The sequence below is a fragment of the Megalobrama amblycephala genome, linkage group LG21, assembly GCF_018812025.1.
Source record: "Megalobrama amblycephala isolate DHTTF-2021 linkage group LG21, ASM1881202v1, whole genome shotgun sequence".
NCBI classification, from domain to species: Eukaryota; Metazoa; Chordata; class Actinopteri; order Cypriniformes; family Xenocyprididae; genus Megalobrama; species Megalobrama amblycephala.
Genome location: NC_063064.1, coordinates 26,907,781 through 26,935,770, shown reverse-complemented (window position 1 = coordinate 26,935,770; position 27,990 = coordinate 26,907,781). Strand labels below are relative to the sequence as shown.

General features: G+C 37.0%; 1 protein-coding gene across 2 annotated transcripts; it reads right to left on the bottom strand.

The window, feature by feature from the left end:
* Window positions 1-25: 25 nt before the first annotated feature.
* On the bottom strand, window positions 26-26,922 carry grm2b (glutamate receptor, metabotropic 2b). 2 transcript variants are annotated; one of them, XM_048172542.1, is made up of 6 exons: window positions 25,648-26,922; window positions 16,981-17,560; window positions 6,404-7,241; window positions 4,550-5,613; window positions 246-426; window positions 26-164 (listed from the first exon to the last, which is right to left on the bottom strand). In XM_048172542.1, the coding sequence occupies exons 2-6, from the start codon at window positions 17,446-17,448 to the stop codon at window positions 91-93; spliced, it is 2,625 nt and encodes an 874-aa protein (XP_048028499.1). In that variant the 5' UTR covers window positions 17,449-17,560; window positions 25,648-26,922; the 3' UTR covers window positions 26-90. The 2 variants fall into 2 exon arrangements, with proteins under 2 accessions (XP_048028499.1, XP_048028501.1); XM_048172544.1 differs by having other exon boundaries at window positions 25,861-26,922.
* Window positions 26,923-27,990: the final 1,068 nt, after the last annotated feature.

The window sequence follows — 27,990 nt, the reverse complement described above, 5'->3', positions numbered from 1 at the left end:
AAATAAAGAGCACAAGTGTAAGAAACTGCATTCAACTTCTCATTTTGATGATGTGATATAAAATTGGCCCCATCTTGCTTAAATACTTCTTTACAATGATGATGTCGTAGAGTCCACCACCTCTCGCCCGTTACACACAGTTGGTACTATAGTAGATGCTGAAGCTGTGGAATAAGATAGTTGCAATAAAATAAATGACCAATAATAATCATTATAGCTGAAGCTTTAGTAGTGAATGTGGTTACCTTGTGAGTAGGTGGAGCTCGGTGCGGTGACTGCCGTGGAGAATCGGTTTTCTTTGGCCCTCAGAGAGGTCACATTCTTCTGCGGCTGGAATAGGATGATGTGGATCTTGGGGGCAAAGAGGCAGCCGAGCACCACGGAGCCGCTCAGACTGACGGAGATGCACATGGTCGTGGTCTGCACCTGTAAAGGGATGAACTGGTTTTAACATGTTCAGATGAGCGTATCATTCAACTGGCTAACAGTTTGTTGGGCAACTTTTATGTGAATCTTAAGAACTCTGGTCAGATTTCACTGCAAAATTAAAAGGAAAACATATTTTATACTTTGCATGAACAAAAGAAAATAAAGCCATTTAAGCAAAATATAATTTCATAATGCTTGATTTTGAGGTTAAATAGAATAGATTTTTACGGAAGAGGATTAGGGCCAAGCAATAATAAAAAAATAAAACCATCTCGAGATTAAAGTTGTTAAATTTCGAGAAAAAGTCGAAATAAAATGTTGAGAATAAACTCATTAAATTACGAGAAAAAACGTGTTAAATTTCGAGAAAAAAGTCGAGATAAAATGTTGAGAATAAACTCATTAAATAATGAGAAAAAAACTCTTTAAATTTCAAGAAAAAAGTCGAGATAAAATGTTGAGAATAAACTCGTTAAATTACGAGAACAAATTTGTTAAATGAGAAAAATGTTGAGATAAAATGTTGAGAATAAACTCGTTAAATTATGAGAAAAAAGTCGTTAAATTATGAGAACAAATTCATAATTTAACGAATTTGTTCTCGTAATTTAACGACTTTTTTCTCAACATTTAATGAGTTTTTTTCTCAACATTTTATCTCGACTTTTTTCTCGAAATTTAACGACATTTTTCTCATTTAACAAATTTGTTCTCGTAATTTAACGACTTTTTTCTCGTAATTTAATGACTTTAACGATTTATTCTCAACATTTTATCTCGACCTGTTTCTCAAAATTTAAAAAGTTTTTTTCTCGTAATTTAACAGGTTAATTCTCAACATTTTATTTCGACTTTTTTCTCTAAATTTAACAACTTTAATCTCGAGATGGTTTTATTTTTTTAGTATTGCTTGGCCCTAATCCTCTTCCATAGATTTTTGACTAAACTATATTCTGTATTCATTATCATGGTTTACGGCAGATTTTCTTTAGTACACCTTCAGAGAAAAAAAGTTCTGTGGTGGTAGCTTTGTAAAACGAATATACAAGATAATACCCTAGCACTTTGATATTTACCATGGTACCAAGTGATTACTAAATTCATGTACCGGTGTATTTACATTGGTACTTCAAAGAATGCCAAGGAAAGACATGTCTAAAAACATGGTATTATCATAATATGTCCAAATAACATTAGGTAATACCAGATTTAATACTTTGTCTTAGTTTATGGTTGTATATATGTATGACTTCTGTATCAGTCTTATTTTATATTAATAATATTAAGCTTGTTTCTGCCTAAAAGTAAAAAAATAAAAAGGTCACTATTGAAAGATGTCACATTTGTGAGATTTAGGGCCCCGTTTACACCTGATTGACCAAAACACATCATAAGACAAGCTCACAAGTGTACGACACTAAATACAGGTGTAACCAGGCTGGCATAGCAGAAACAAAAGCTAATGCTCTCCATGTTTTTCCATCACCTCTGGGCACGTTAATCTGTAAACTGCATGTGCTTATTTTGTGTATTAGATCAAAAGATTGTATACATTTACCCGCCCTTAGACCCTCCCCTCGAAGAAATCCGGACAGAAGTGGTTGAAAGTGGACAAAAGAGACAGATTAAAACACCGGGTGTAAACGGGAATGTGTCTCCCTCATCCACTTGTGATATGATTGATCGAAACGCATCTTAATACCAAGTGGAAACAGCCTTAAAGTCAGATAGTAAGATACTGTGAGTAATCAAGTTACACTTGTGAGACTTGAATACACATTATGAGATATAAAGTCAATTTACAAGAAACAGGAACTGCAAGATATAAAGTTGGAATATATAAAAATATAGTTTTACTTTTTTTTTTTAAGGCAAAAGCAGGCTTCCATAGATTTCCTTATTGTTTATTCCAGGGGTCTTCAACCCTGTTCCTGGAGAACCACTGTCCTGTAGAGTGTCAATCCAGCCCTAATCAAACACCTGAACCAGCTAATCATTAGGTGTATTCGACTTGAAGAGGTCCTGCGCAGACCGATCGGTGTATGACTTCAAATTACCGCAAGAGCGATACCTTTTGAAACCCTCTCTTGGTACTTTGATGTCATACACCGATCAGTCTGAGTAGCGCCACTTCAAGTTGAACACACCTAAAGTCTTCAGGATCGCTTGAAAATCACAGGCAGGTGTGTTGAAGCAGGTTGGAAATAAACTTTGCAGGACGCCGGGTCTCCAGGAGCAGGATCGAAGAGCTCTAGTTTATTCAGACAGAGAACCTTCCAAGCCAAAAAATCAACTATTTTCTTTCACAAGTGGTGAAATAAATCTTTTTCCTGACACTTAACCTTTAGGGATTGTCCAATCTCCTTTCCCTCCAAAGGTTAACTGGCTGACACTACATAGCATCCGGCACTGATATTGACAGCACCAAACTAATATAATTCTCTGGTATAATAACTGGTATAATCATCTGTGGATAGTGTGTTTGTGCTGTAAAATTGTTTGCTGTTGCGGTGCAGGGATTGCCACTCTCAGCCAGGGGGCATTCTTGATGGCCGTGTCTACCGTGTCACTAACAAAGCTCTGACATCTCTCACCCCACAGCGATGAGAGTCTCCTGATAACATGCGACAGGCAGCCCTCATCCCTCAGATAGTGCTACTATATTGACTAGACATTCACATCACTGTATGTTTGAGGTGGCACACTGAGTTTGTCTGGTTATAAGAGCCAGAGGCCAGCTCTAAAAGTAATCTCATGTTTGGTGTCATGACTTGCAGAAAACTTCAAGACTGATGTGTCTTGAGTTAAATGAGAAGTTTTAAAAAAGAATTGCCTGTCAACTGCTTCTGTCTTCTAAATAAGCAAATTCTTAGAATCGTAAACATGATCAAGGATGTTTTGCCATTTGGTAATAGAGTATTCACTGCACAGTCTAATAAACTCAAATGTATTATTACTTTTTCATGTTTTGTTTTTTGTTACATTTCAGAAAAAAAAACCCTATCTGTTTGGATCAAAGTGTGGAGGTTCATGAAGTATCTCCTCTTTAGCATAAGAGTCAAAAAGAATCTTGCGTAACCAGACTTTTGACTACCGGCACAAATTCTGGTCCATTTTGCAGCTTGTTCTGACTAAGAACTGTGCACATAAACAGGAAGAGAATGTTTGGTGTGTACAATGACCATTGTTTTTTGTTTTGTGCCTTTTAGGAGCAGTCTATGTGAAATAGATCAGTGGTTCCCACCCCTGGTCATGGAGTATTTCCACACTGCACATTGTCACCCTAATGCAGGGTTCTTCAATTCGGTCAGGACCACTATTATCAAAGATTATTGACAATTAGCATACAGTTTGGATTGGTGGAATGGTTCTGTTCTGGGCAAGAACTCCCTGCCCATCCATGCAGCCTAGCATGGATAAGAACAGGGAAGGCAGCGATAACCCCCCTTAAGGTAAACAGAACAGAACCAATATAAAGGTACTGCGATATCATTAATGTTCTTAATTACAATAATTTAATGTAACAACATAATTCAAGAAAATGAGTCTGATTCGAAGAGGAATATCAGAAGGCAAAGTCCTGACTGGACGAGAAGAGGTGCTGGGGATGGCGGAAGGCAAATAGCTCCTGAGAAATGCAATAACACTGAATGGACCTTATATAGGGATGGTGTGATGGGCGTTGTATTCCTATAGGTAGACGTGAATCAGCTGAGAGTCAGCTGATGCAAGCTTGACTAATGTGTCCTGGAAGAACTAATGCTACTCTTGATTTCTGCTCTTGGAGGTCGAATTTCCTGCAGAGTTTCATTCCTACTCTAATCAAACACATCTTAACCACCTAATCAAGGTCTCTGGGATTACTAGAAACTTTCAGATGGGGGTTGGGGCAAATTAGAGCTAAGGAACCGGATTGGACACCCCTACCCTAATCAACACATGATTCAACTTATCAGTTCATAAGTAGAGACTCCAAAACCCGAGTGCGTTAGATAAGGGAGACATCCATAAAATGTACTGTACTCCAGCATCACGGTTGGGAACCACTGAAATAGATGATATCACTATAATAGACTGGAATGTACCTTCAAACTTGTTTCTAACTATGTCTCCTACTTACTCTGTAGTCACTGGCAGTGACATAGAAGATGGGCTGGAAGGCAAGCCAGATGATGCAGGTGGTGTACATGGTGAAGCCGATGAACTTAGCCTCGTTGAAGTTCTCTGGACATTTTCTGGTCTTGAAGGCATAAAAGGTGCAGAGGATGATGAGGATGCAGTTGTAGGTGAGGGACACCAGCATGCTTGAGTCCAGGCTGTTGCATTTCAGAGTCACCACATCTCTTCGATCTGGACCCACTTCTTTCCTCACCCCCGGTGCCTCTACCAGCAGCCAGATAAGAGCGACCAACAGCTGGGCAGAGATCAGTGCGGCACAGATTGCTACCTGAGAGGCAGGGCTGATGAAGCGTGGTCGTTGGGCACTGTCTCTTGCCCCACCAAATATCCGAGCAATCCTGTTGGTTTTCGTCAGCAAAGCCGAGTAGCAAACTGCAAAGGAGGTGCCAAGGCCAAGACGTCGCAGGGTGCATACAAACGCCGAAGGTTTGGCAATGTAAATGAAGGTCATGGCATAGCAAAGGAGTACACCTAATAGCAGGATATATGAAAGTTCTCGACCGCTAGCTTTCACCACCGGAGTGTCGTTGTTCCGTAAGAAAACCCCAGCAACAGCAAGTGTACACAGCATCCCCAGACAGGCGATGGTGACGGGTCCTACTGCCCATGCGTCCGACCAGTGGATGTACTCCTCCGGAAGCTCATAGCACCCTGTCAGGTTAGCAAGGGGCCATTCTCCAAATCCACAGTCCACACAGGTAAATTCATCTAGGAGATACTGGTGGGGTTGGCATGGGATGCAAATCCAACAACACACATCCCCAGGCTGCATGCTTTTAGCTTCGTTGGGTTGGCATGGGTCACTGCATTGGGATGTAGGAACTGCTCCACCAGCCCAAGGCACCAGACTGGTATTGAGCACTAAGCTCTGTGCCCAGTAGCCTACCTTCCGGTAGACAAATTTGTTGTCCTCTTGGCGGTAGTGGAAGATGTTGTAACGACCCAGGCAGTCACCTGATGAGGTGAACCGGACCACGTTCTCAGTGTCAGCAGGCCTGAAAGGGGCTGAAAAAGGTTTAAAAACATTACAGCACCTTTTGTAGCAGCTTGAAGCCATAGACTACATGCAACATTAATTCATTGTAATTAATTTCAATTCAAGTTAATGTGCTATTCATCTCAATTCAGAAACTAATCTTATTGATGTAATGTTAGCTAATCTCTCGTATTTCGTAACGTATTTCTCAACATTTAAACAAAGATTTAATCTGTTGAAACCACATCCAATAAATCAGTATATTGTCCAACGTCTGTCAAACTGATTATACTGTCTGAGATTGCATTCTCTTAGAGACCAGTTGGGAGCTCTCTGATAATTTGAGTTCTGTAAATATAATAATATCTGATACTTTCAGAGGGAGACAACATGATCTGAGTGGCAAATTAAGTTTCAATGCTTCAAGACTCTATTATTGGTTAGATCTAATTTTAGATAAATAATTGAAGAGCTTCTTCATAGATGGGACGAATGTTCTATTGCAAGGGTAACACTTTAGATTAGGGTCCAATTCTCACTAATAACTAGTTGCTTATTAGCATGCATATTAATAGAATATTGACTGTTTATTAGTACTTATAAAGCACATATGCCTTATTCTGCATAACCATATTATACATCAATTCTACCCAATACCTAAACTTAACAACTACCTTACTAGCTATTAATAGCCAGTAATTAGGAGTTTATTGAGGCAAAAGTCATAGTTAATAGTTAGTCAGTAGTGAGAACTGGACCCTAAAATAAAGTGTGTGACCATTGCAAGAAATAGGACAATTGGTCGCTAATTCTACTCACCATCAAACTTAGTCTTGAGAATAAACTCCCGGTAGAACCTCTTTCCATTGCCTGGCTTCATGGCATCACACACCTTTGTGGTATTGGGGCACACAGCTTGCCGCATGTTGTGCAGGGCATAGGCCATGGCATAGACTGCATTCACCACAAACATGATCTTTGATTCTGGCTTAAATGACCCATTCCTCAGGCTATTACTGGCGCAGCCATGTTCATGTAGACGACAGCCAAACCTGTGCTCCCAGAATTCCCTAAACCATGGGTTTCGTGTGTTCAATTCCGGTGTTAGCTTGGTGAAATAGTCTTCAAACTCCCTGATGGAGTATGAGGCAAGCTCAATGGTGAAAGCCCCTTTAGCAGCCTTCTCGCTGCCATAGACTACGCTCTCCTGTGCTCCCCAGCCGTCGCTGGCCACCCAAATGAAGGTAGCGTTCATCCTGGCTGCAGCAGCAAGCAGTTCCCTTGCATCTTCACTTCTGGTGAAGAGGATCACCACTTTGGCATTGGCTTTTTGCTGCAGTGAGCGAATAACATTTTCGTAATTTCCTCTGTTTACTGAGCGGCTGACTTTTACTGAAGTTGCGATGCAGATTTGGCGTACTCTGGCTTCTTGTTGAAACGCATCGATACCTGTCTCACCGTAGTCACCCTCTGATGCTACAGTGGAAACGTAGGTCCAGTTGAAGTACCGTATGATCTCAGCTATGGCTTTAGCCTGATAGAAATCTGGTGGGACAGTTCGGGCGAAATAATCATAACGGGATTTGTCGCTGAGCTTGGCACTAGTGGAAGCATAGCTTATCTGTGGGATCTGGAAGAGTCTAAGAAGGTTTGCCACCTGCAAGAAAGAAAAATAATTGATCATTAGGCAGTACTACTTTTGCATAATACCATTTTATGCAACCATTTGCATAAACCTAAGATTTCCATTAGATGTAGCAAATTTTGCTTTAGTAGCTGTTTCATTAAAGGAATTATGCACATTATCTACATTATTTTAACATCCATTAAATATGTAAATTGTAGAAAATGTTAATCTTTTTTTAAAATTTCTGTTTACTGCCAGCTTTCTGTGGGTGGCAGTAGCGCAATTGTAATTGCCCCAGACAAATTGTGCTGAGTTTCCTGAATATGGGGTAATGTATAACGACCCTAATTTACATAGAATGCGTTTTTGCTCTGAAAAGAATGGCCTGTTTAAAATAAATGTTAATATGGTGCAAAGCTATTTCAGTGCATTTATTATGTTACATGAGACTGTGGGCAGTTATGGAATAAGATGCAGGTTTTTCCACTAAAATACATAGCGCAAAGTGCCATTTATGTCACTGAAATAGGTTTGTTTTTGCTGTTCAGCCACACAGTATCTACCATACATTAAAAACCCCAGTTTCCAAATTATTCTGTGACCCACAGATGCTCTTTGCAAACTTGGTAAGCGCAAGATGACCCATAACATTCTTTTGAGTGTAGGAGGGAGAAAGATACGGCTTTTACCTCTGTCCTGTTTTCCTATCTTTCTCATCTGAGCCTATCGTTTCAGGCCATAGTTTCACGGGACTCAGACAGACCTAATTCTGATCACGTTTGATAACTGTGCTAGCAGATAAAATGATAATGTTAGATATGGTGTAAGATTTCCTCAGGCTATGACACCTTCAAAATCTGAATTGGGTGCTATTTTTCATTTTCACCAAAAGAGTTGACAAAGGAAAGACAAAATGGGCAATCTTCTTGAGAATATTGGGGAAAAATAGATTAAAGTCATAGACCATAGAATCTTTATTTCCAATGAACTAGCTATTATCACAAGAGGAGGACATAGAAGCCTTGCATGTTTTGGGCCAATAAGGTGGCTAGGATGATTAAATATTCACTCAAAATTTAACAAAATTATTGGGTTGTAGCCACTGAGTTTAGCTCTCAGCTGACAGACATTAGAGCTGATGGGTGGTGCACCTACATGTCAGTTTCTGACAAGCACACTTAAAAAGCTAAGTTCATTCAAGCCTGAGGGAGAGCAGACAGTCTGCTAAGAGGTGAAATTGAGAAAATCTGATTCATTTAGACAAGTGCAATTCTCCACAGAGGAAGAATACTAGTGTGGCATCTCACCTCTGCTAAATTTGACAATGTTCAGTCTGAATTGTAAACAAGAGTGAGAAAATTCATTAAAAAAAATGGAACCAATCATTCATTGGAATGGAAATGGAAATAATGGAAATAATCAAATGGAATGGAAATAATCATTCATTGTTACTTAAATTATATTGATACTGAATTAGCCCTATTTTTCTCCTGGCATTTAAAATTGGCACACCACCCATCTATTAGAAAAGTAGAAAAAAAAATCAGGATTTAAAAGAGTCGTGTTGTTAATATGTGTGAGCTGTCTGGAAAATCTAATGCGGTCGTCAACACCTTTTAGGCGTCACTGGCCACTGCTTCTCAGCTTTAGAAGCTCGAGCAGATGTTGATATTCCAGTTGCCTATCAACACATCTATTTTTTTCGGGAAGCAGAAACTGCCAGAACGCCACTGAAGCATTTGACAAGGACCACCTGAGCTGACACTAGTGTGAGTACTGTTGACCTACCTAGGCAGCGGAACATGGAGATACAGACCTCGCTACATTTCCCATTCTAAGAGAAAAACTACTGGGTAGATTTTTGCTGCAAATCATAATGGCATAAAGTTCCGGTGAGACTCTAAAAAGCCTCAATACGTGACACTGTCATTGCCTCTGAAAGTGCATTTATGTGCACTCTGACAGTGTAATTTCAGTCAGACTAAAGCAATAATTGACTAAGGCCCCTGTTTACACCTGGTATTAAGATCCTTTTGGTCAATCAGATCACAAGTGGACAATGCTAAATACAGGTGTAAATGTGGTGCAAAACGTTTTGAGATTGTCCACTTTCTACCACTTCCAGAGGTAGTCAAAAACGCATTCGACTACGGATTGCTTTCGTAGTGTAGACGCTCATGTGGTCGAATGCATTCAAACAGCCACAAAAGACTGTCTACTCTCCAGCTACTAACTTAATGAGTAAACATAATGGGAAGCCCACTAGCCAGATGGGATTTAAACTTTGACTCAAGTTTGGTTTGAAGACGAAAAACATACCAAGCACAATGCTTTCTCACCATTCCTGATTTCTAACACACTCACCGTGTTCGATTTGGTCTTGTGGGTATCAAAGCAGAAATGAAAGATACTGCTCTCTGTGTGTTTTTCCGTTCATATGTAAATTACGTGAGCTTATCTCATCCATTAGATTGAAAGCCCAAACATTTACCCACCCATACACTCTTCCCTTTAAAGAAATCAGGACAGAAGTGGTCAAAAGAAATGGATTAAAACACCAGGTTAAACAGGAATGTGTCTCCTTTGTCTACTTGTGGTCCGATCGACCAAAATGCATTTTAATACCAGGTGTAAACAGGGCCTAAAAATTCAGTTATGTTGAAGGAAGAATCCCAAGTCATATCTTGCCTGGAAAATCCAGCCTCACCACTGTACCAGCGGATGAGTCTGGTCGCCATTGAATCAATTCGATTTCTAGGGCGGAGCAAATCCGAGCAAACAGGAAGCGGAGCAAACCAATCAGAAAAGGGCGGATATGACGTTAGCAAAGCGACAAGAGAGTCAACAGCGAAAAGTAAATAATTAATGTGTTTTTGGTCATTTAAAACTGAATTCACGGCTGAATAGAACAAACTCTCGGGTCTACCGTGCACAATCTTTGTTGATATTGAAGGGACTTTCGCCACACTAGAGTGACGCTGTTTGTGTCACTGAAATAAACGAATCTGATTGCACGATACGGTTTGGAGTTGACTCGAGGCACAACGGAGGGCGGACTGCCCAGACTGATATATCTTGTAGAAGATATATAAGTCTGGCCTTGCCAGGCAAAGTCATATCTAGAGGCCAGTGTATTATAGAGACATGACCTTATTTTAGCTTGAGCCAGTAAGCAACATCTAAGCATGACCCAGAACACCCCAGCAACCATCTAGAACAGTGATTCTGGGGCTTGGACCCACCAGGGGGCTGTAAGATGACCTAAAATTATTTAAAATACGACAAAAAAGCTTGTTCCCTCAAAAACTATTTATTTTAATAAACAGGGTTCCCAAAGTCATGGAAAACCATGTAATGGAAAAAGATGTAATTGTTTTTCTGTTTTTCTAATGATGTCAAGTGGTAAAATATTTTATTGGGAAGAAATTGCTATTTGTTAGTGAAAAAAAAAAAATACAAAAGTAAATTCATTGGTCATTAAGAGTAAATCCCAAAGAACATTCAGCTCTTGAAACGCTTGAAATTAAGAAATGTAATTATTTTAAAAAATAATGTACTCATTTATATATATTTAAATAAAGTTTGAAAATGAGAAGCAGAGAAGTACCAGAAATATCTGGAATATTTTCTTGAACAATGGGGGGCCTTGGATTCACAAAGGCTGAGAACCACTGACCTAGCAACACCTTAGCAACAACTCTAAATACCCTAGAAATGATCTAGTAATGTCTTAGTTAAAAAATACCTTACTAACTGCATTGTAACCCCCTGGCAAAATAAGAACACATAGCATTGTGGTTGCAAGTTTTCCAGAGGCAATTAACTCTACATACAGTCCATAATTTAGTTGTTCCTGACATGTAATTCTTAGTTTTAACATATTAAACAGATGATAATCCACCTTTGTGCAATTCTCAGCTTATTTAAAACGGTTTGGTCAAAAACAAAGCTTCATCTGTTCTAGCGGTTAAGAGAGGGATGTGAAAGAATGAATAAGTGCCCGACCCTGTCCTGAATGTGAGCTGCACACCCAAATGAAAGGCTAAACAGGGTCAAGTGATGCTCTGTGACAGCAAAACCCCTTTTCAAGCTTTCCTTGCTTCCCACTAACATAACAACACCATCTGTTTTTTCCCAGGACACTTCTTCACCAAGTGCTACAGAGCCGAGCAGTGTCTTCACTCTACAGTAAGAGCTAGAGGATTGCAAATGACTAAACATGACAAACAAATAAACAAGGTGTGCATAGTGGTCTGAAATTAGTTTATTTCAATGAGTGCTGCTAATTATAATTTAGTTCTAATTCTCTTTAATTATGTGGGAAATGCAAATGACTTGGCATTTATATGGCATTAATTATAAGCGTTATTTGTCTGTTGTTTTGGCATCCCAAGAACACCACATGCAGTTACAACCTATTAACATTTTCAGTGTCTCAGACCACAGTGGAGATCTCCATATGAGTGACCTTGAGACACACACACCCACTCTGAAGACAGCGCGGTGTTATTAATACAGAAACACTAACGAATAGTGACTCCTGGCAAACAACTTCTTCACCTTAAGAGACTCGCAAGCATGAAATAGTCAGACAATACTTGCTCCTAATTCCACACAGCACCTAAGGATACCATTTTGTCATATTTTTTATGCATTTTTTCTTATTCATTATTATTTATAATTGTGTGCTGACACACACCTATTTTGTGCTGGAGAAATATGATAATATATTCTGTCACCTTGAGCGGGAGAGAAAATGTGCTGGCGATGAAAGGAGCATGGTGGCTATTGATTGGTTGGCATTATCAAATGCATTCCTTCAAATGTGCCAAACTCTCCAAATTTCTCACATACACAACATCAACAAACTTGTTTTTTGCCTTTTTAATCAGTGCAATCTGACATGAAAACATTCAATTCAGAATGCACGTTCTCTAGTAAAAATAATTTACTCACTCTTATGTTTTTTTAAACCTGACTTTCTAACTACCGTATATTAACAATGATGGGGACCAGATCTTTCAAGCTTCAGAAAGGATGCAAAGCACCACAAATGTGACCCATTTGACTCGTGTGGTATTTTACAAGTCATTCTAAAGTCATATGACCAAAATTTATGCCATTATTCACTGATGATCTGCCAATCTGGTGAGTTGAGCTCGAGAACCTGATCAGTCTTGTTGTGAACAAATGATTTAGACCAGTTTTTGAACTGGATCAACCGATTCATTTAAAAAGATCTGACCCAAAAGACTGATTCAGTCACAATTCAGATGTCACCACATCTCTAATGAACTCCAAGGAGATTTTCAGTGAATAAACAGTCAGTTCTTCTGTCAAAGTCATGTTGTGTATTTCATAACTCTTTCAAAATATTTCCAAATTTTAGTTGTTTGCTACTAGGGGACAGTGAACTCGGTGAACCCATGAACCAGTGTCTATATGGTTTTAATATGAGAATCTTTGTGAGTTTGCAGATATTTTTAATGACACATTTGTATAATAAATAGGAAAATTAGTAGTTAATTGTCTCTTATTGGCCTGGTTTAAATACCATTAAATATGAAGTCTGTATAATGTGTGTTCTTTTGTTAATTTGTATGGCTTGAAGGCCAATAAGAGACAATTAACTACTAATAGGAAAGTTAGTAGTTAATTGTCTCTTATTGGCCTGGTTAACAACAAAAAAATATAGAGACGTCATATTTAATAGTATATGATAATTTGTAGCTTGGATAAAATAAATTACACATTCCAAAAAAAAAAAAAAATTGAAATTGTTTTGCAAATTGATTTGTTTTAATGTTGCATTTAATCTCATTAAAACATGTTTGGGAGTTTTCATTGCAATTACACACTATTTTGACCAGCAGGCGCCAAATGATTAAGATTTTCAGAAAAGATCTGTTTCTCGCATCACTACAAATCATATGACTACAGATTTGGAATATAGCCATATGGACTACTTTCATGCCACATTTATGGTGCCCTTTTGTCATTTTGGAGCTTATTTTCCTTTGCTTCATAGACAAAAGAAATTCAAATGGATCTGAAATGACATGAAGGTGATTAAATAAAACTAAAGAAATGTTTGGTTGTGCTATTTCTTTTAATATCTAAATAATGAAACAAGTACAAGCCACATTTTCCAAGAAATTTGCTTGTAACGATGTGCACTGTGAATATGAATACGAATTTAACCATGAGATAATTAAGCTATCAAGAATGACGTGCGTTGCGAGTTGTGAAACCATGACGATTTTGTTTATTCCCTCTCTAGGGACCTGTCACTCAAGAAATTAGCAGGATAGTCTGCCAATCTCATCACCACCACCTACTCTAGCACTCAATATAGCTCTGCCTCCCGCCGCCATTACCCACACACACACATTAAGCTTTGTACCATCAACCGATGAATGGTAATATGTCAGCCCTGATTCCGTCTCACAATCCAGATGGCAATGGGTGAAAAAACAGGTGTGAGAAAACCAGTGAGGACATGTGCTACCCGTGTGTTATCTCCTTTATATTCATGTTCAGTCGTGTCATGCTTCTTTGGGTTCCCTGCCAAGAGTGTCTCTCATTTACCACTGGGCTGAACAAGCTCCAGGCTGCCTGAAGACCCCTCGAAGCTCTTTCACCCCAGTGCTGGACAGGTGGCATGGGCTTTGGCAGGCTTGTCAGGGCCTTGTTGGCCAGCACAGTTGGAAGAGCTCCTCTGAGACCTTCAATTGCTGTCGCTGGCTGTGACATCCTTCCCACAAGAGTGAAAAACTGAAATGTTTGTGTATTTCTCTGCACAATATATTGTGTGCGTAAATGTATCAGTTTCTTGGTACATTATAAATTGTAATTAAAACACGTTGTTATATATTTGTTGACTGACAACAAATATATATAGTGTGCACACGTGTTACTCTTGAAGGGTTTGGGACTGTCACGTCAAAGTCACCAGACAGAAATATCATGATTTCATGTCTTTCAAGAACTGGCAAAATATTTATATTGTTTCCAACATTTTTTACACAGAGAAAGATGCTTTTTGACCCTGTATCGGTGTAGTTACAGGATCTACCAACAAGGTAGGACTGACATTAGGACTGACAGTCATTTTTGTAGATTATGGTTTCAATAAATATTGTTTTTGGACTGGGAACAGTGTTATTTTAGTATTATTTATATACTATTATAGCATTTATTAATATTTTGAATTAGCTTTTATTTTTATATTTTCAATTTCAGTTTAAATTCATTTTAAAGTTAAATTTCTGTTGTGCTTGTCATTTTTATCAACTTAAATTTTTATATTTATATTTAGCTTAATTTTTATTTCAGTTTTAGTTTAATTTTAGTACTTCATCTTATTTATTTCAGTTAGTTGGCAAGGAAAGATTTCTATTGTTTTGTTTTTTAAGTTTTTCATCTATATTTACATTTTATTTTACTTCAGCTTTATTTCAATTACTGAAGTTTTAATAATTTCAGTTTTAGTTAACAATAACAATGCTTACTGGGAATTACTGGGAACTGGGTACTTTACCGCTGGCAAAATGGGCTTTGAATAAAAATTGGCTGCCTTTACAGTAAAAGGAAAGAAAAAAGGTTGTTGTCTTCCCTTTTACCAAATAGGTAGGAAAACTTCAACACCCATAATATACTGGGCATGTTGCCATCCAAGGCCACTCCCACCAGTTTGCTATGGTGTTACGCTTACTAGAGTCAAATACCATTTTGCTTTAGTAGGAAATGCTTCTTAGTAAACTTTTAGTCAAAATCGACTTGTATTGTTCCCAGGTGGAAGAATTTATAGCAAACATGGCTAAAGACTGCAAAGAATCATAAATACGGAGAGAACTCTGCAACGGAAAATCTGAAAAACAATTAGAACACAGTGTTTTAGGCAAAACGGAGGAGGAAACTGAAAGAAACTGCCATTCTGCCATCCATGCAGATTTTTGCTGACAAATAGATGTAAATTTCTCAGTCCAGGTAACACGGAGAACGAGTAAACATTGTTCATTTACATATTCTAGCGACACTGTAACAATACAATATGAATTGAAAATCTGCAAAGTTACAGTTTAAGTTCTGAACATTCAGTATGTTCTTATTATTATGCCATCACTCTTTTATGAGGGAAAATTTAATTTCTCATTAAATTAAGTTGAGCTTAGATCATAACCGCCTGTCTCCAACATGTGTATCTCAGTTAGTAATGTAAATTGCAGCACAGCTGATGTAACAATTAAGCCACGATTCCAACCATATAAAACACGAGCGTAGGGCAATTAGCACTCAGTTGTCTCATACTAATCACTGCCTAAAGGCAGAGAACCGTAATTAACAAGCTGTAGATTCACAGTCTCTGGGCGCTTCACTCAGGAGGAGGTCAGTCTGTACGGAGGAAGCTATTGTGCTGACAAAGCTATGGGCGGATGTATATGTTACTTGGGTTTGATAGGGAGGAGTTGAGTGTAATGTAACTAAAAGAGACATGGTCAGAAGTACTTCCTCGGTATGTTATTCTTACTGCTATGATAACACTTTCTGATCGTATTTCATAACCCTATCTATGTGTGAGAATGCAAATAAACATTTGGAAAGTTGAGAAACTATATTAATGATAGTCTGACATTATTCAGACAACAAACCGAACAAAATGTTTTTGCAGGGGCGTAGCAACCGTTTTTCAAGTTCAGTGAACTCAAATTACTTTGTAAGAGTCGTGCCACTGTTCAAAAAGAAAAGTGCAGCATGTTGCATAAAATAATGATATCAAGACCAATCAGAAGACTTTGTTTACTTTGGTAGTGGATTGAACATGCACAAGAAGTAATCTACCATTGCTAGTGACTACTTGCCTTTCAACTGCAGAGGGATTGTTACATCACTTAATTAATATTCATGAGCCAAGTAATTTAAAAATTATATCATTGTTTTTGCTTTTTTTTGCGATAAGATTTGAATGTGCTTAATTGTCATGAACATACAATGGTCCTAAAAACAGGCTTCAATTTCTTCATGAAAAATATCATTTTTTATATGAATTTTTAGTGTGAAATAAATTTGACTGAAATGTTCTTGATGGGTTTCATAGGATTTAGCTACCCTCCAGTCTTATTGTTTTTAGCTAAAACTAAAACCATAAAAAACATTTTCATTATTTGAGAAAAAAAAAATATATAAAAAATATTTTATTTCAGCAAGTTGGCAACATTTCATATTTTTGTTTAGATTAAGCTGAAGTTCTAAAATAACTCAAATTAAATTAATTACAAAAAAAAAAACTTAAAAAAACTTAAAAAAACTAAAAATGACAAAAACACATCACAATTAAGATTAAAATAAATATATAACATAAAATCTAATTCAAAATTTTAACAAAAAGCTATAATAGTATATCAATGATGCTAAATGAACACTGTTTGCTTACATAATTCATAAAATCAGGCCATCTCTCTTAAAAACTCTTTATAAATGAATGAACAAATGAATGAATGATGCATTTTTGGATTATCTTGGTTCATTTGCAAAGTTTGTCTTACATACTACAAACTATGCATGTGTTAGATTTTTTAAGTATCTCTTCTAGATCAAAAAGATTGGTCAAGATTTTTTCTTGCTGGTCCAAGGTGGCCTGCCAGGTCTATTGATCAAGTGTCAAAACCTACTGACAGATCATCTTGTATTCTAGATTTCTTTTTTTAGAAAGATGTTCCAATGTTGGTTGCTTTGCATAGTGTTTAAATTGATGTATGTCCTATCGTACCTGTATAGAGACATCACTATATGATCCTCCAATCACTCCCGAGATGGCCAGAGGCAATTCGTCCGGCACAGGATTCGACCCATCTGGACAGATGAAGCCTGGCTGATGCACTTTTGTGAGAGAAGCCCTGACAAACTCCAACGACTGCTCTAGTGCATAAGTGTCTTTAGAGCAGGTGTCCAGTATATGGGCTCCCAGCTTCAAGCCGGGCAGGATACGATTGTCCTGGTTAATTTCGTCCAGCGCCAGCAACATGGCCTCCAGCCTCTGGATCCCACGCTCTTCGTTTATCTTACCACAATCCTCCGTCCCTTCACCCTTCTCGTGCACGGGGAACAGCCCTCCGATCACCAGGTCTCCATCTATGATGACCTCCCGCTTTGATCCGGCCAGGGGTGGGGTGTACCTGGTGCTGGTTTGAGCCAGAGGAATTAACAGGAACAGGAAGATGTGCGTAACTCCAGCCATGTCAGGGTTTATGAGAGGTGAAGAACCCTTATAACTACCCTGTGTGGTTTACTTGTTTGAGATATTCAAGTCTGCCGTTGATTGTGGACACATCTCGATATCTTCTCTGCACCTGAAAAATAGATACGAATATCATTGACTCATTGACTTTACAGTTTATGATGCAAAATAAACAACACTGTAAATGAAAAACATTAATTTTATATGATGAATACATCTGATAACAGAAGCATATAATGCACAGAGTCACATATTACATAAGAAATTGAATTTTCATAAGGTTTTGTGGTTGCAATGAGGAGGCGGGCATGTCTAGATAGTTATTCATCCTGATTGAACTCAACATTTCAGAGGTGAGGCTCCGTTTTCTAGCTTCATTAATTCAGATACATCAATAACTCCCAGTGACTACGTAATTTTCTCAGGGTGTCAAAGGTGATGGATATCATCTTTTAGGTTATGAAAAATTACAACCTGAGGGAAGAGGATGAAAAGATGAAACGATAAATAATTTCAGCTGATAGGAAAGTCTTTCGTAACTATATATCACAGCTTTCATCTCTATTCAGAGATGCCAGACTATCTCCTTTACTTGTCTACTACACAATTGCAAAGATTGTGTTTTTGTTACATTATACATTTTTCAGATATGTTTATAAGAGCCTTTTCTACACTGGTTTGTGCTAGTTCTCCTTTTTGTTTGTTGTATTGATGCTTGGCATTATACTCTATCTTATCTCTCATTTGACTTATTTTAATATTTAAAGTGAGGTGTAAATATAAAATGATCTTTGCATCTCGTACATGTGTGCTGAAAAGGGTTCAAATTCAACACTTGATTAATCTACAAGTTTCCTTGTCTCAAAAATCTTTCCTCAACATCTCAGGAAATACAAAACCCACCATCACATTCCAGTTCTGGGTGGTTGCTTACTAGTCCTTGGGCCTCATTTATAAAATGTTGCATAGAAACCGTGAAATCATTTCTCCAATGTGAGTATGTGTAATTCAGAGAACTAACATATGCACAAAAAAATGGGCGTACGCCTCTCTTCCAGAGGTGAAATCTATAAATCATATAACATATACAAAAGATTGCCAATCAATGTCCAAATCCTTTACATAAGAATGGTGAGCATCAAGAATTGCTTAGATTTCCAATTACCTGCAGTACTCTGACTCTCTGCCACAAGGAAAAGTGTGTACGTCTGCTTAGACCCTTACGCTGCACTAAGCACTTTTCCATGTCAAAGAGCATTTTTATAAATATGAGCGTTGGCGTGAATTTTAGCACACTAAGTTCAAATCTGTACATACGCATGTTTTATAAATGAGGCCTCTGGTCTCTATATGACTTCATCATTCAGTGTAAATCTATAGGATTTTTTTTATGTTTCCTCATTCATCAGGTAAAAAAAGTCAGATTTCTTTGAATAGTAACAGTACATCTCACCTCAACAAGTGACACAATTTGAGGTATCATTTCTGTCTGTAGCACATATGGTGCAGGATGAGTTATGTGCCAAATTTTAATTGTTAGGTTAATGGGTTTGAAAAATAATGTGCAATAGTAATACTGATGCTTGTCTAAGCCAGCGTCTTATTATAAAATCTAACATATGTTTCTCTGAAATGGTGTTTTTTTCCAATTTCTTTGTTTGATTATGTGAATCATTTTTGTAAACAAGTCACTAGCAAGTTTACTCTCTTCTAATTGCAAGATATAAAGTATCAATTGCATTGCAAAATAATACAGTATATATGTGTAATCTGGGCACTGTACTGTTTTATTGTCTTATAGATACAGTGCTCAGCGTAAATGAGTACACCCCTTTTGAAAAGTAACATTTTAAACAATATCTCAATGAACACAAAAACAATTTCCAAAATATTGACAAGACTAAGTTTTATATAACATCTGTTTAACTTATAACATGAAAGTAAGGTTAATAATATAATTTGGAGAACAAAATTTTCAGTTTTACTCAAATTAGGGTCATGCAAATATGAGTAGTGAAAGTTTCTGGAGCAAAGCTAAATTTTAGACTGCAAATGTCTAATGTATCAAGAATTCAACCACAGGTGAGTCTAATTATTCATTACACAGGTGTCCAGCCGACAGTTGACTATAAAAGGGTGTTAAAACCCCTTCCCATTTCATGCTGTCAGCAATGGCACTACATGGAAGAGAAATGTCACCAGACCTGAGAAAGAAAATAATGTCTTTACACAGAAAGGTAAAGGCTACAAGAAGATCATCAAAGCTTTACTTATCAGTCAGAATACTATAGCAAAAGTGGTACAAAAATTTAAAAAGATGGAACTGCAGCCATCTCACAGAGACGTCCGGGTCGTCCACAGAAGTTAACACCTTGACAGGAGCATCTTCTGATGAGAAGGGTTGAAGAAAATCGGCATGCAGGTTCACTGCAGTTATCTAAAGAAGTAAAAAGCTAAATTGGGGTGACCATTTCCCATGACACAATACGGCGTACACTGCAGAGGAATGGCATGCATGGGTGCCGTCCATGAAAGAAGCCTCTCCTAAAGCCCAGGCACAAAAAAGCCCACCTAGAGTTTGCCAGGGCCCATGCTGATAAAGATGAAGACTACTGGGACTCTATACTCTGGAGTGAAGATAAATGTTTTTGGATTTGATGGCTTCAAAACTGTATGGCGTTGCAAAGGTGAGGAATACAAAGAAAATGCATGGTGCCTACAGTGAAACATGGTGGTGGCAGCGTCCTCATGTGGGGCTGCATGAGTGCTGCTGGTGTCGGGGAGCTGCATTTCATTGATGGCATCATGAATTCACAGATGTACTGCTCTATACCGAAAGAGAAGATGCTACCATCACTCCGTGTCCCTGATCTGAACCCAATCGAACACCTATGGGGAATTCTGAAGAGACAAATTGAGCTTCACTCTCCATCCAGCATCCAGTCTCTAAAAGAGGTCATTCTTGAAGAATGGAAAAAGATAGATGTTGCAAAATGTCGCCAACTTATTTAATCCATGCCTAGAAGACTTGGTGCTGTCATTACAAATCATGGAGGCCATACTCATAAAGTACTAGATGTAGTAGTTTTTGTTGTGGGGTGTACTCATTTTTGCATCACCCTAATTTGAGTAAAATTGAAAAATGTTATATTATTAACCTTACTTTCATGGTATAAGTTAAACAGATGTTATATTAACTTAAGTCTTGTCAACATTTTGGAAATTATTTTTGTGTTCATTGAGATATTGTTTAAAACGTTACTTTGCAAAGGGGGTGTACTCATTTATGTTGAGCACTGTATGCTGATGAATATGATCATTTGAATGTGAAGATGTTCCTCTATGCCTCTGGACACAGGGCAGCTTCACCTCTAATCGTTGAAAAAATGCCATTTGAGATTTAATTTATGATAAAGCATATATGTTCATGGGGTTTCCCCTCTAGTACCCTCCCTGCTGGCGTAATGAGGCAACATCTTGTTTATTTGGTTTCTATTCCTTAACTTTTGTTACCATGGAAACAAGAAAAAGGGGGTGGGTTGGGGTGGTAAGGCAGTGTGATAAAGATGTATACATGTATTTTTAATTAATATGAGATCTGTTATCATAGGTGCATTTCATTGAGGGATTATAGCAAGTCAGTAAAGTTCATTCTTTGCAATGTCGGGACTTGGTAAAATTGCATTGTTCGAATCCTGACCTCAATCGCCTCAAGTGTGTCAAGAAAAAAAAAATAGAATTGGCAAAATTGTTCTTATAAGAAAAATTAGGTTGAATCGGAATAATAATGTATCTTTAATATTATCTTTAAAAGTATCTCTCTAGATGTTAAGTTATCTAACAATAGGGCTTGAAATGCTTTTTAAAAAATTAATTAGATTTTTTTTTTTTTTTTTTTTTACAAATACATTTTAAACGAATGGTAAATGAAAAGGCCTTCGGAAATTTGGGATTGTCAAGCTAACTATTATATGAGCTTTTTATTTTCTATTCATTTTCAGTGAGGTTTGTTGTTTGGGGCATATCTAAATAAGTTTTAAACCCTGATTTGTGTGATTTTGTTATTTTCTATGAAGACAAAAATATAAAATGAAACAATAAATAAATATGCAAGCATAGATACTATGCCAGAATGATAACAAGGCTACAAATTTATCCTTCATTAAGCTGTGACTCATAGGAGCTGGCTGGTTTGGGACCAAATGTTGGTTTGTAGTTATTGATTGACACATATATTTTAAGATAAATTATGCTTCATCTTTTTTTCTTTTTCTTTTTTTTTTCATACAATACATTTGGTGACAGTGTTAACTGATATGCATTAAAAGTCATGGGGTATCAATCTGATACCTCAATTTTAGGTGTGTTCTATAGCTATAAAAAGGGTACTGGCATCTCTCAGTCCCCAAACAAAACATGAAGGGTTATAGGTCTCAGGTTTCTAAATTTCACCAACAGCAGCAGGAGCAGTTGACCAAAACTACAAAAACATTTAAATGACATTAAAAACTAATCATGGCTTTTCCCTCTTCTCTGGAACAGATGGAAGCAACAGGCACCCTCTGTTCGCTGGACAAGAGAAGAGAGTCAAGCTAATGGACCGGTCCATGGTAATGAACTGAGGTCTGGACATTAGTGCATTTGTAAAACAACAGTAGTCTCACTTGAATAATAAACATTTACACGAGTGAAGGCCACATAATGTCCCCAGACATAAATGTCAAAGTATTTTTTTTAGATTTTAATGTCAACATCTCAGGTTTGACACTTAGGGGAAGACTGTTAACTGAAGAGTTATTGAGAGGAGCATCATTACTGTGCTCTTGAATAAGGCACTTCAACCAAGGTTGCTCCAGGGGCACTGCAATCAGTGCACTATAAATCACAGTGGAAGGAAAGCATGTGCAAAATGACAAGCAATCAAATATCATAGTGAGAAATCCTTAAAAAAGATATATATATATATATATATATATATATATATATATATATATATATATATATATATATATATATATATATATATGACCATTATATATAACCATATATAATTATTTCTCAATGTCTTTATTAGAAAATAACCAGAAAATACAGGAAATTTGTATCCAGTATTAAAAAACAGAAAAAAAACAAAAAACAAAACAAAACAAACAAAAAAAAAAAAACAGAAAAAAGACCTCCCCTTACACTTGAGCAATGGAAAAGGACTGGCCAAGAAAACTTTCAAAATATGAGTTTTTCAGATTTTCTTCTTTGAGAAAATGGAAGAAGTCCAGGAGGTCACACAAAATACTGATTTTTGAAAGCCTTTTTTTTTTTTTTTTTTACATTTTGTGTACATATTTCCTGTATTTATTGTTTGTATTGTAATAAAGACCAAAAAATAAATATGGTTGGTCATTAAAGCATTGACAAAACAACAAAGCTGGCGCACTATATATATATATATATATATATATATATATATATATATATATAAGAGAGAAATGTTCAAAAACTTTTGCAGACTTAAGTCTACAGTCCAACAAATCTGAATAGCTCAGATGATATCAACCTAATTTAATATAATCAAATTAATGATCGCATCAGTATATAAATCTTTATGAGAACCTACATTTTTCTTAATGAAAAGCAATAAAATTAATTAAATAATGCTCAGATCTGATGGCTGAATAAACCTTTTCCATCAGGTTGCGGCATGATAATTATGATTAATGGGCTTAATTTCATTGCATTTTTTTTCAGTGTAATCTGATTGAGGAGCGCAGCACATGGATCCCATCTCTAACCCCAGGTTATTTTGGCCATTAAAAGCAATAGATAAATGCACAAGTAACCACAATGAATATATATGCATGTGTGAATATATATGTGTGGATGAATATATGCTGGAATTCAGAGCTTGTGGGAGAATTAGTTCCCTTGATCCTCTTGTTTTGGCAGAATTTGTGTGTATACTGAGAGACCAGATGGGATTTTACCAGTCTGGGCTCACCATCAGCTTGACTGCTGATAAGTTTAAAGTATAAGTAATTTAATACCTGGCATATATCAGTGTAAAATATTACATTTCTATAATATTTTTGTTCCCACACAAGATCCTTAAATATAAGGTCCTATTTCCTTTTTATAAGACTCACTTTGGTCTCATTGATAACTTCTGGAGCACAGCCAGACCAGTTGAATGGCTCGGTAAGGTTGCCAAGGACGAAAGCATTCACAGACATGGAGCAAATTAACTATGAGATGTTTATCTCAGCACGTCCAATCAGCTTTACTCTATGGGTTTCTATGGATGCTTTACACTATTCAGATTCAAAGTGTCAGCGGATGAATAAGGGTGTTAAGTTTTGCGAGAAGTTTCCTTCTCGACAGGAAAATGGCATGTAAATGGCCAGATTGTGAAATCTGAAAGGTGTTCAAAGGCAAGGATTTATGAATATACAGTATTGGTACCACTTTAAATTAGATAGCCTTAAATATTATGTACTTATATTTAAATGAATCATTTGATACAATGGACTTATTGTGTACATACATGTTTTTACATTGTACTTGTATTTTAAAAAATATCTGCATGTACACTGTAAAAAAATTATTTTCATGATTTGTTATCACAACCTTTTGTCTTTTGTCAAATCAACTAATTAATGTGGTTCAGATAACATAATATTTTGAGTTTCTTTTTATTAAACCAATCTCCTTCATTGTATTAACTCAAATTTGTAATTTCAATTAACTCAAAATTTTAAGGCAACCAAGTAACTTACTTTTTTAAAGTTAAACCAACAATAATTTACAGTGTAATTGCATCTGTAATTAATTTCTGTAATTAAATTTATAATTAGACTGTTGAACCTTCCCTTACCCCTTAATCTGTGTTGCCAAGTCTGCGGGCTTCCTGTGTAATTGGGCTACTTTAACACTGTTGCCGCGGGTTGTTTTTCATGTCCACGGGTTAAAGCGACGCCAAATAACATGCTATTTAGCTCCTTGAATGTGAATTATTACCAGGGGAAACCTGCCAAAAACGTGGATTTTAAATCCGATTTACCCGATTAAAACGCGATTGGGCTAGTTTTAAGTAGCAATTGGGTGGGTTTTGTTGTGAAAACCTGGCAACCCTGTCCTTAACCCACCCTTAAACCTATCCATACCACCAAACCTTTCCCTAACGTTACCCGTATCTCACCGCAATAGCAGCAAAAGTGTTTTGCAATACAATATGAACACAATAAGTACACTGTAGTTATTTTTAATGTAAGTACATAGTAGTTAAGGCCACCTAATATAAAGTGGAACCAATATATTTATTCATTATTTCTCTCTTCATCTGGCATCAACAAAACACACATTAGAAAATTATAAAACTGAGTCATTGCAATTGCTTTGTTGTTTTTTTAAGGTTGTATGATTATAATGTTTTGATTGGCTTCACTGACTTTATAAACAGTTTGAATGTTTGCTTGAGTTGATATAATTAATGCACTTCATTACAGAAATCCAGCACATAAGCACCATAATCAAATGCTTCAACAAGTCTGAAAATCCTGAAAATGTTTCTGCCCAGTCTGGGCAGCATCTGTCTAAAATATTAAACACAAATACCCATGAGGCTTACTAATTTTTGGAGACATTCTTAAAATAAACAATTAATTCTCTGATAAAAATGCAATATTATACTAAAATATGACAAAAGAATAAAAGCAATCAGTTGCAAACCTAAAATATTTTTCGCATTATATGACTGTTTGCATAATGCGTAATGTTTCCTTTCAGTGATGTACTGATCCTTTCGTTGTAATGCGTGTCTGTCAGAGGTAAAATAAGTTGATCATAGAGTTGAGCGTGTCAGGTTGTCAATCACATTTCTTTTGTGCTCTAATAACAAGTGCATTTATAGTCAACAAAGAAGCAACATCTCATTGACATTCAAACGCAAGCCTGTCCTGTTTGTATTCTATCACACGACAGGTTTGTGCTCAAGAAATGCCAAAGCATCAGTGCAGAGGCGCGATAAGGCAATGCTTGACGTGCTCTGGTTATATCTGCATGTAATAAATTGTTTCCTAATATAATTATAATACTTCCACTGTGGTGGTATTCACAGCTAGTCTGAAATTTCCAGCAAACCAAAGTGTGCGCAAATGCATGCGTACTCTAAGTGTGGCGCGTAAATAAAAATGCATGCTTGCTTACCTGTGAAGAATTGATGTGGCATAAACTCAACACCTTGTGCAACTTGTTTCAAGGATGCAAAGTTGATTTTGCTTTAGGATTGGTGAGAAATCAGCTTCCATTCATGATGTCCCCACAGGTGCAGGTGTTTGATGTGTTTGGATCTGTCCTCGGTGCTGAAACAAAGACCTGATGAAGCGCATAAGGTGATGATGATGAGGAGGAAGATCTTACCTGTGCACAGCGTAATTCACTCGGAATGATGAATGCCTTCTCATTAAAAGCAACGTCCAACACAAACACCTTCTTCAGACCAGCTAAGTCCACTTAATGGTCAGTTCGGTCTCAGGGTTTTGTGAGAGCGCAAGAATTCAGTCCACACACCTGCCATCGTGAGAGGTTTAATAAACTCAAACTAAATCTCCACGGATCCATGGTTCGGTTCACCCAGTCACGACTTTCCAAATGTCTTTTACTGAAACTTGAGAGGATTTTATTGAATAATATTGCCCAGATATATTAAGTGGCGCCTCAGTAACAAATGGTTGGTCCCCCTACGATTTGATATTTTTAATTTCAAATAGTGGATCTTGGTGTTCAGGTTCGAGCTTCATGCATTCGTGAGGTTCGGGTGAAACAGCAACCCCTGCGCCCCCTCCGTGTACCTCTCTCTCTCTCATCTGGCTGCTATCTGTGAAGATAGGTGGAGTCACAGCAGTGATTTTCTCGCTTGAATTTGTTTACCTAAGACCCATTTTAATTATCTTGTGCCGTTTTGTACATCCATACTTGGTAATTAATGTTAGCCTAATTGGTAGACAGTTCTCTGATAGCTTACATTTGACGTTAAAATTCGCAAATGTAGTAATATTCTTCAAAAATGTAATAAAACTCTTTAAAACAACAAGCACTCCCAACGAGCACGCGAGCCGTTTTAATCTGAGTCAAGTATAAATATAGGCTTTATAACGTATGAATGTCATCACGAAAATCATTTCTGTTGTTTTAAGTCTTCTGCAGTATAATAGCCTACAATTAAATGAAATATATAAAATAAATAGAAGTAAAACGCAGTTTATCGACACATTTGTATTCCCCTCAGACGTTACTTGAAACTAAAAAGCGCGTGACAGTTTCTGCGACTTATTGAATATTTAATGAGGCAAGCGCTGCGGCAGTTTATGATTGGTTGTCTGGTAGCACGCAGCATTTTTGAATACTTAGAAATGTCGCTACGTAACTCCGCTCTATTCGTCTGAAACACTACAAAAATAAAAAGATAAAAAATAAAATAGCAGAAAAACATAGAACAGAGTTAATCGACGCTTCGACATTGCACCTGTTTCCCTCAGACGCTGAAACCAAACAAGGCGAAATTTTCGCGGCGTATGCATATTTAATGACGCAAGTACAAAGGCTGTTTATAATTGGATGACATAATATAACACTGCGATAAAGTGGCGTGGATGACAGAAGCAGCATAAATGCATTTAATTTGCAGAAATAAAATAAAATTAATATGTAGCCCTAAATGAATGAATGTAGAAACATTAAATGAGTAATATGAAATAAAAAAAATTAAAAACAACGAAAATCGAAGAAATGGCCAACTTGTTTCTGATTAAATGTTCTGTTTGAAAAGTGCTTGTTTTATTTTTTATATATAGCCTATAATTAATCCTTGCAAAACTCCAGATCATTGCATTTCAACATAAATATAAACTTTTTTTTTTTTCTTTTTTTTAACCACATGAGATGCAGAGAATTATAGCCTTACAACCTCTACAATTCAGCACAGAAGCCTAATTACATTTTGGCGACATTTATGCCAAAGCAAAGGGAATGCTGCCCACTTGCAGGTTCTGATTTGCAGGGTGGATTCTAACTAACTATTAAGAAAGAGCTTAATGATGAGGCCATTCATCTGTGCAAGACAGCACAAAAGAAGGTATAATTACAGAACGAAACTTAATGTACTGATGGCTCTCTGAGAAATGTCAGTTCATACTGTAAGTATGCATCAGCAGAAGCCAGTGCTCAAGATCCAAGTTCCAGAACACTGTGTTAAGACCCCTCGAACGCTGTCCAAGTTCTGTTCTCCCAGATTCTCAACCAATTAAAGGGGAATCAGGAGGGGGTTGGTCGCTGACGGAGAGACACACACCAACGGGAGCACAAAGCTTGCTTTGTCTTCCATACTCACAAGTAATTTGGATATTTTCAGAGGACGGTGGAGAGAAATGCACATGCCCACAGTGGTGATTAGAGCAGCAAACACTTGCAATAGATTATATAATAACCACCTCTAACACAAAGGGACCAATTTTGCCTTGAAACAGAGGTCTGTTGAACATCATAATGGCA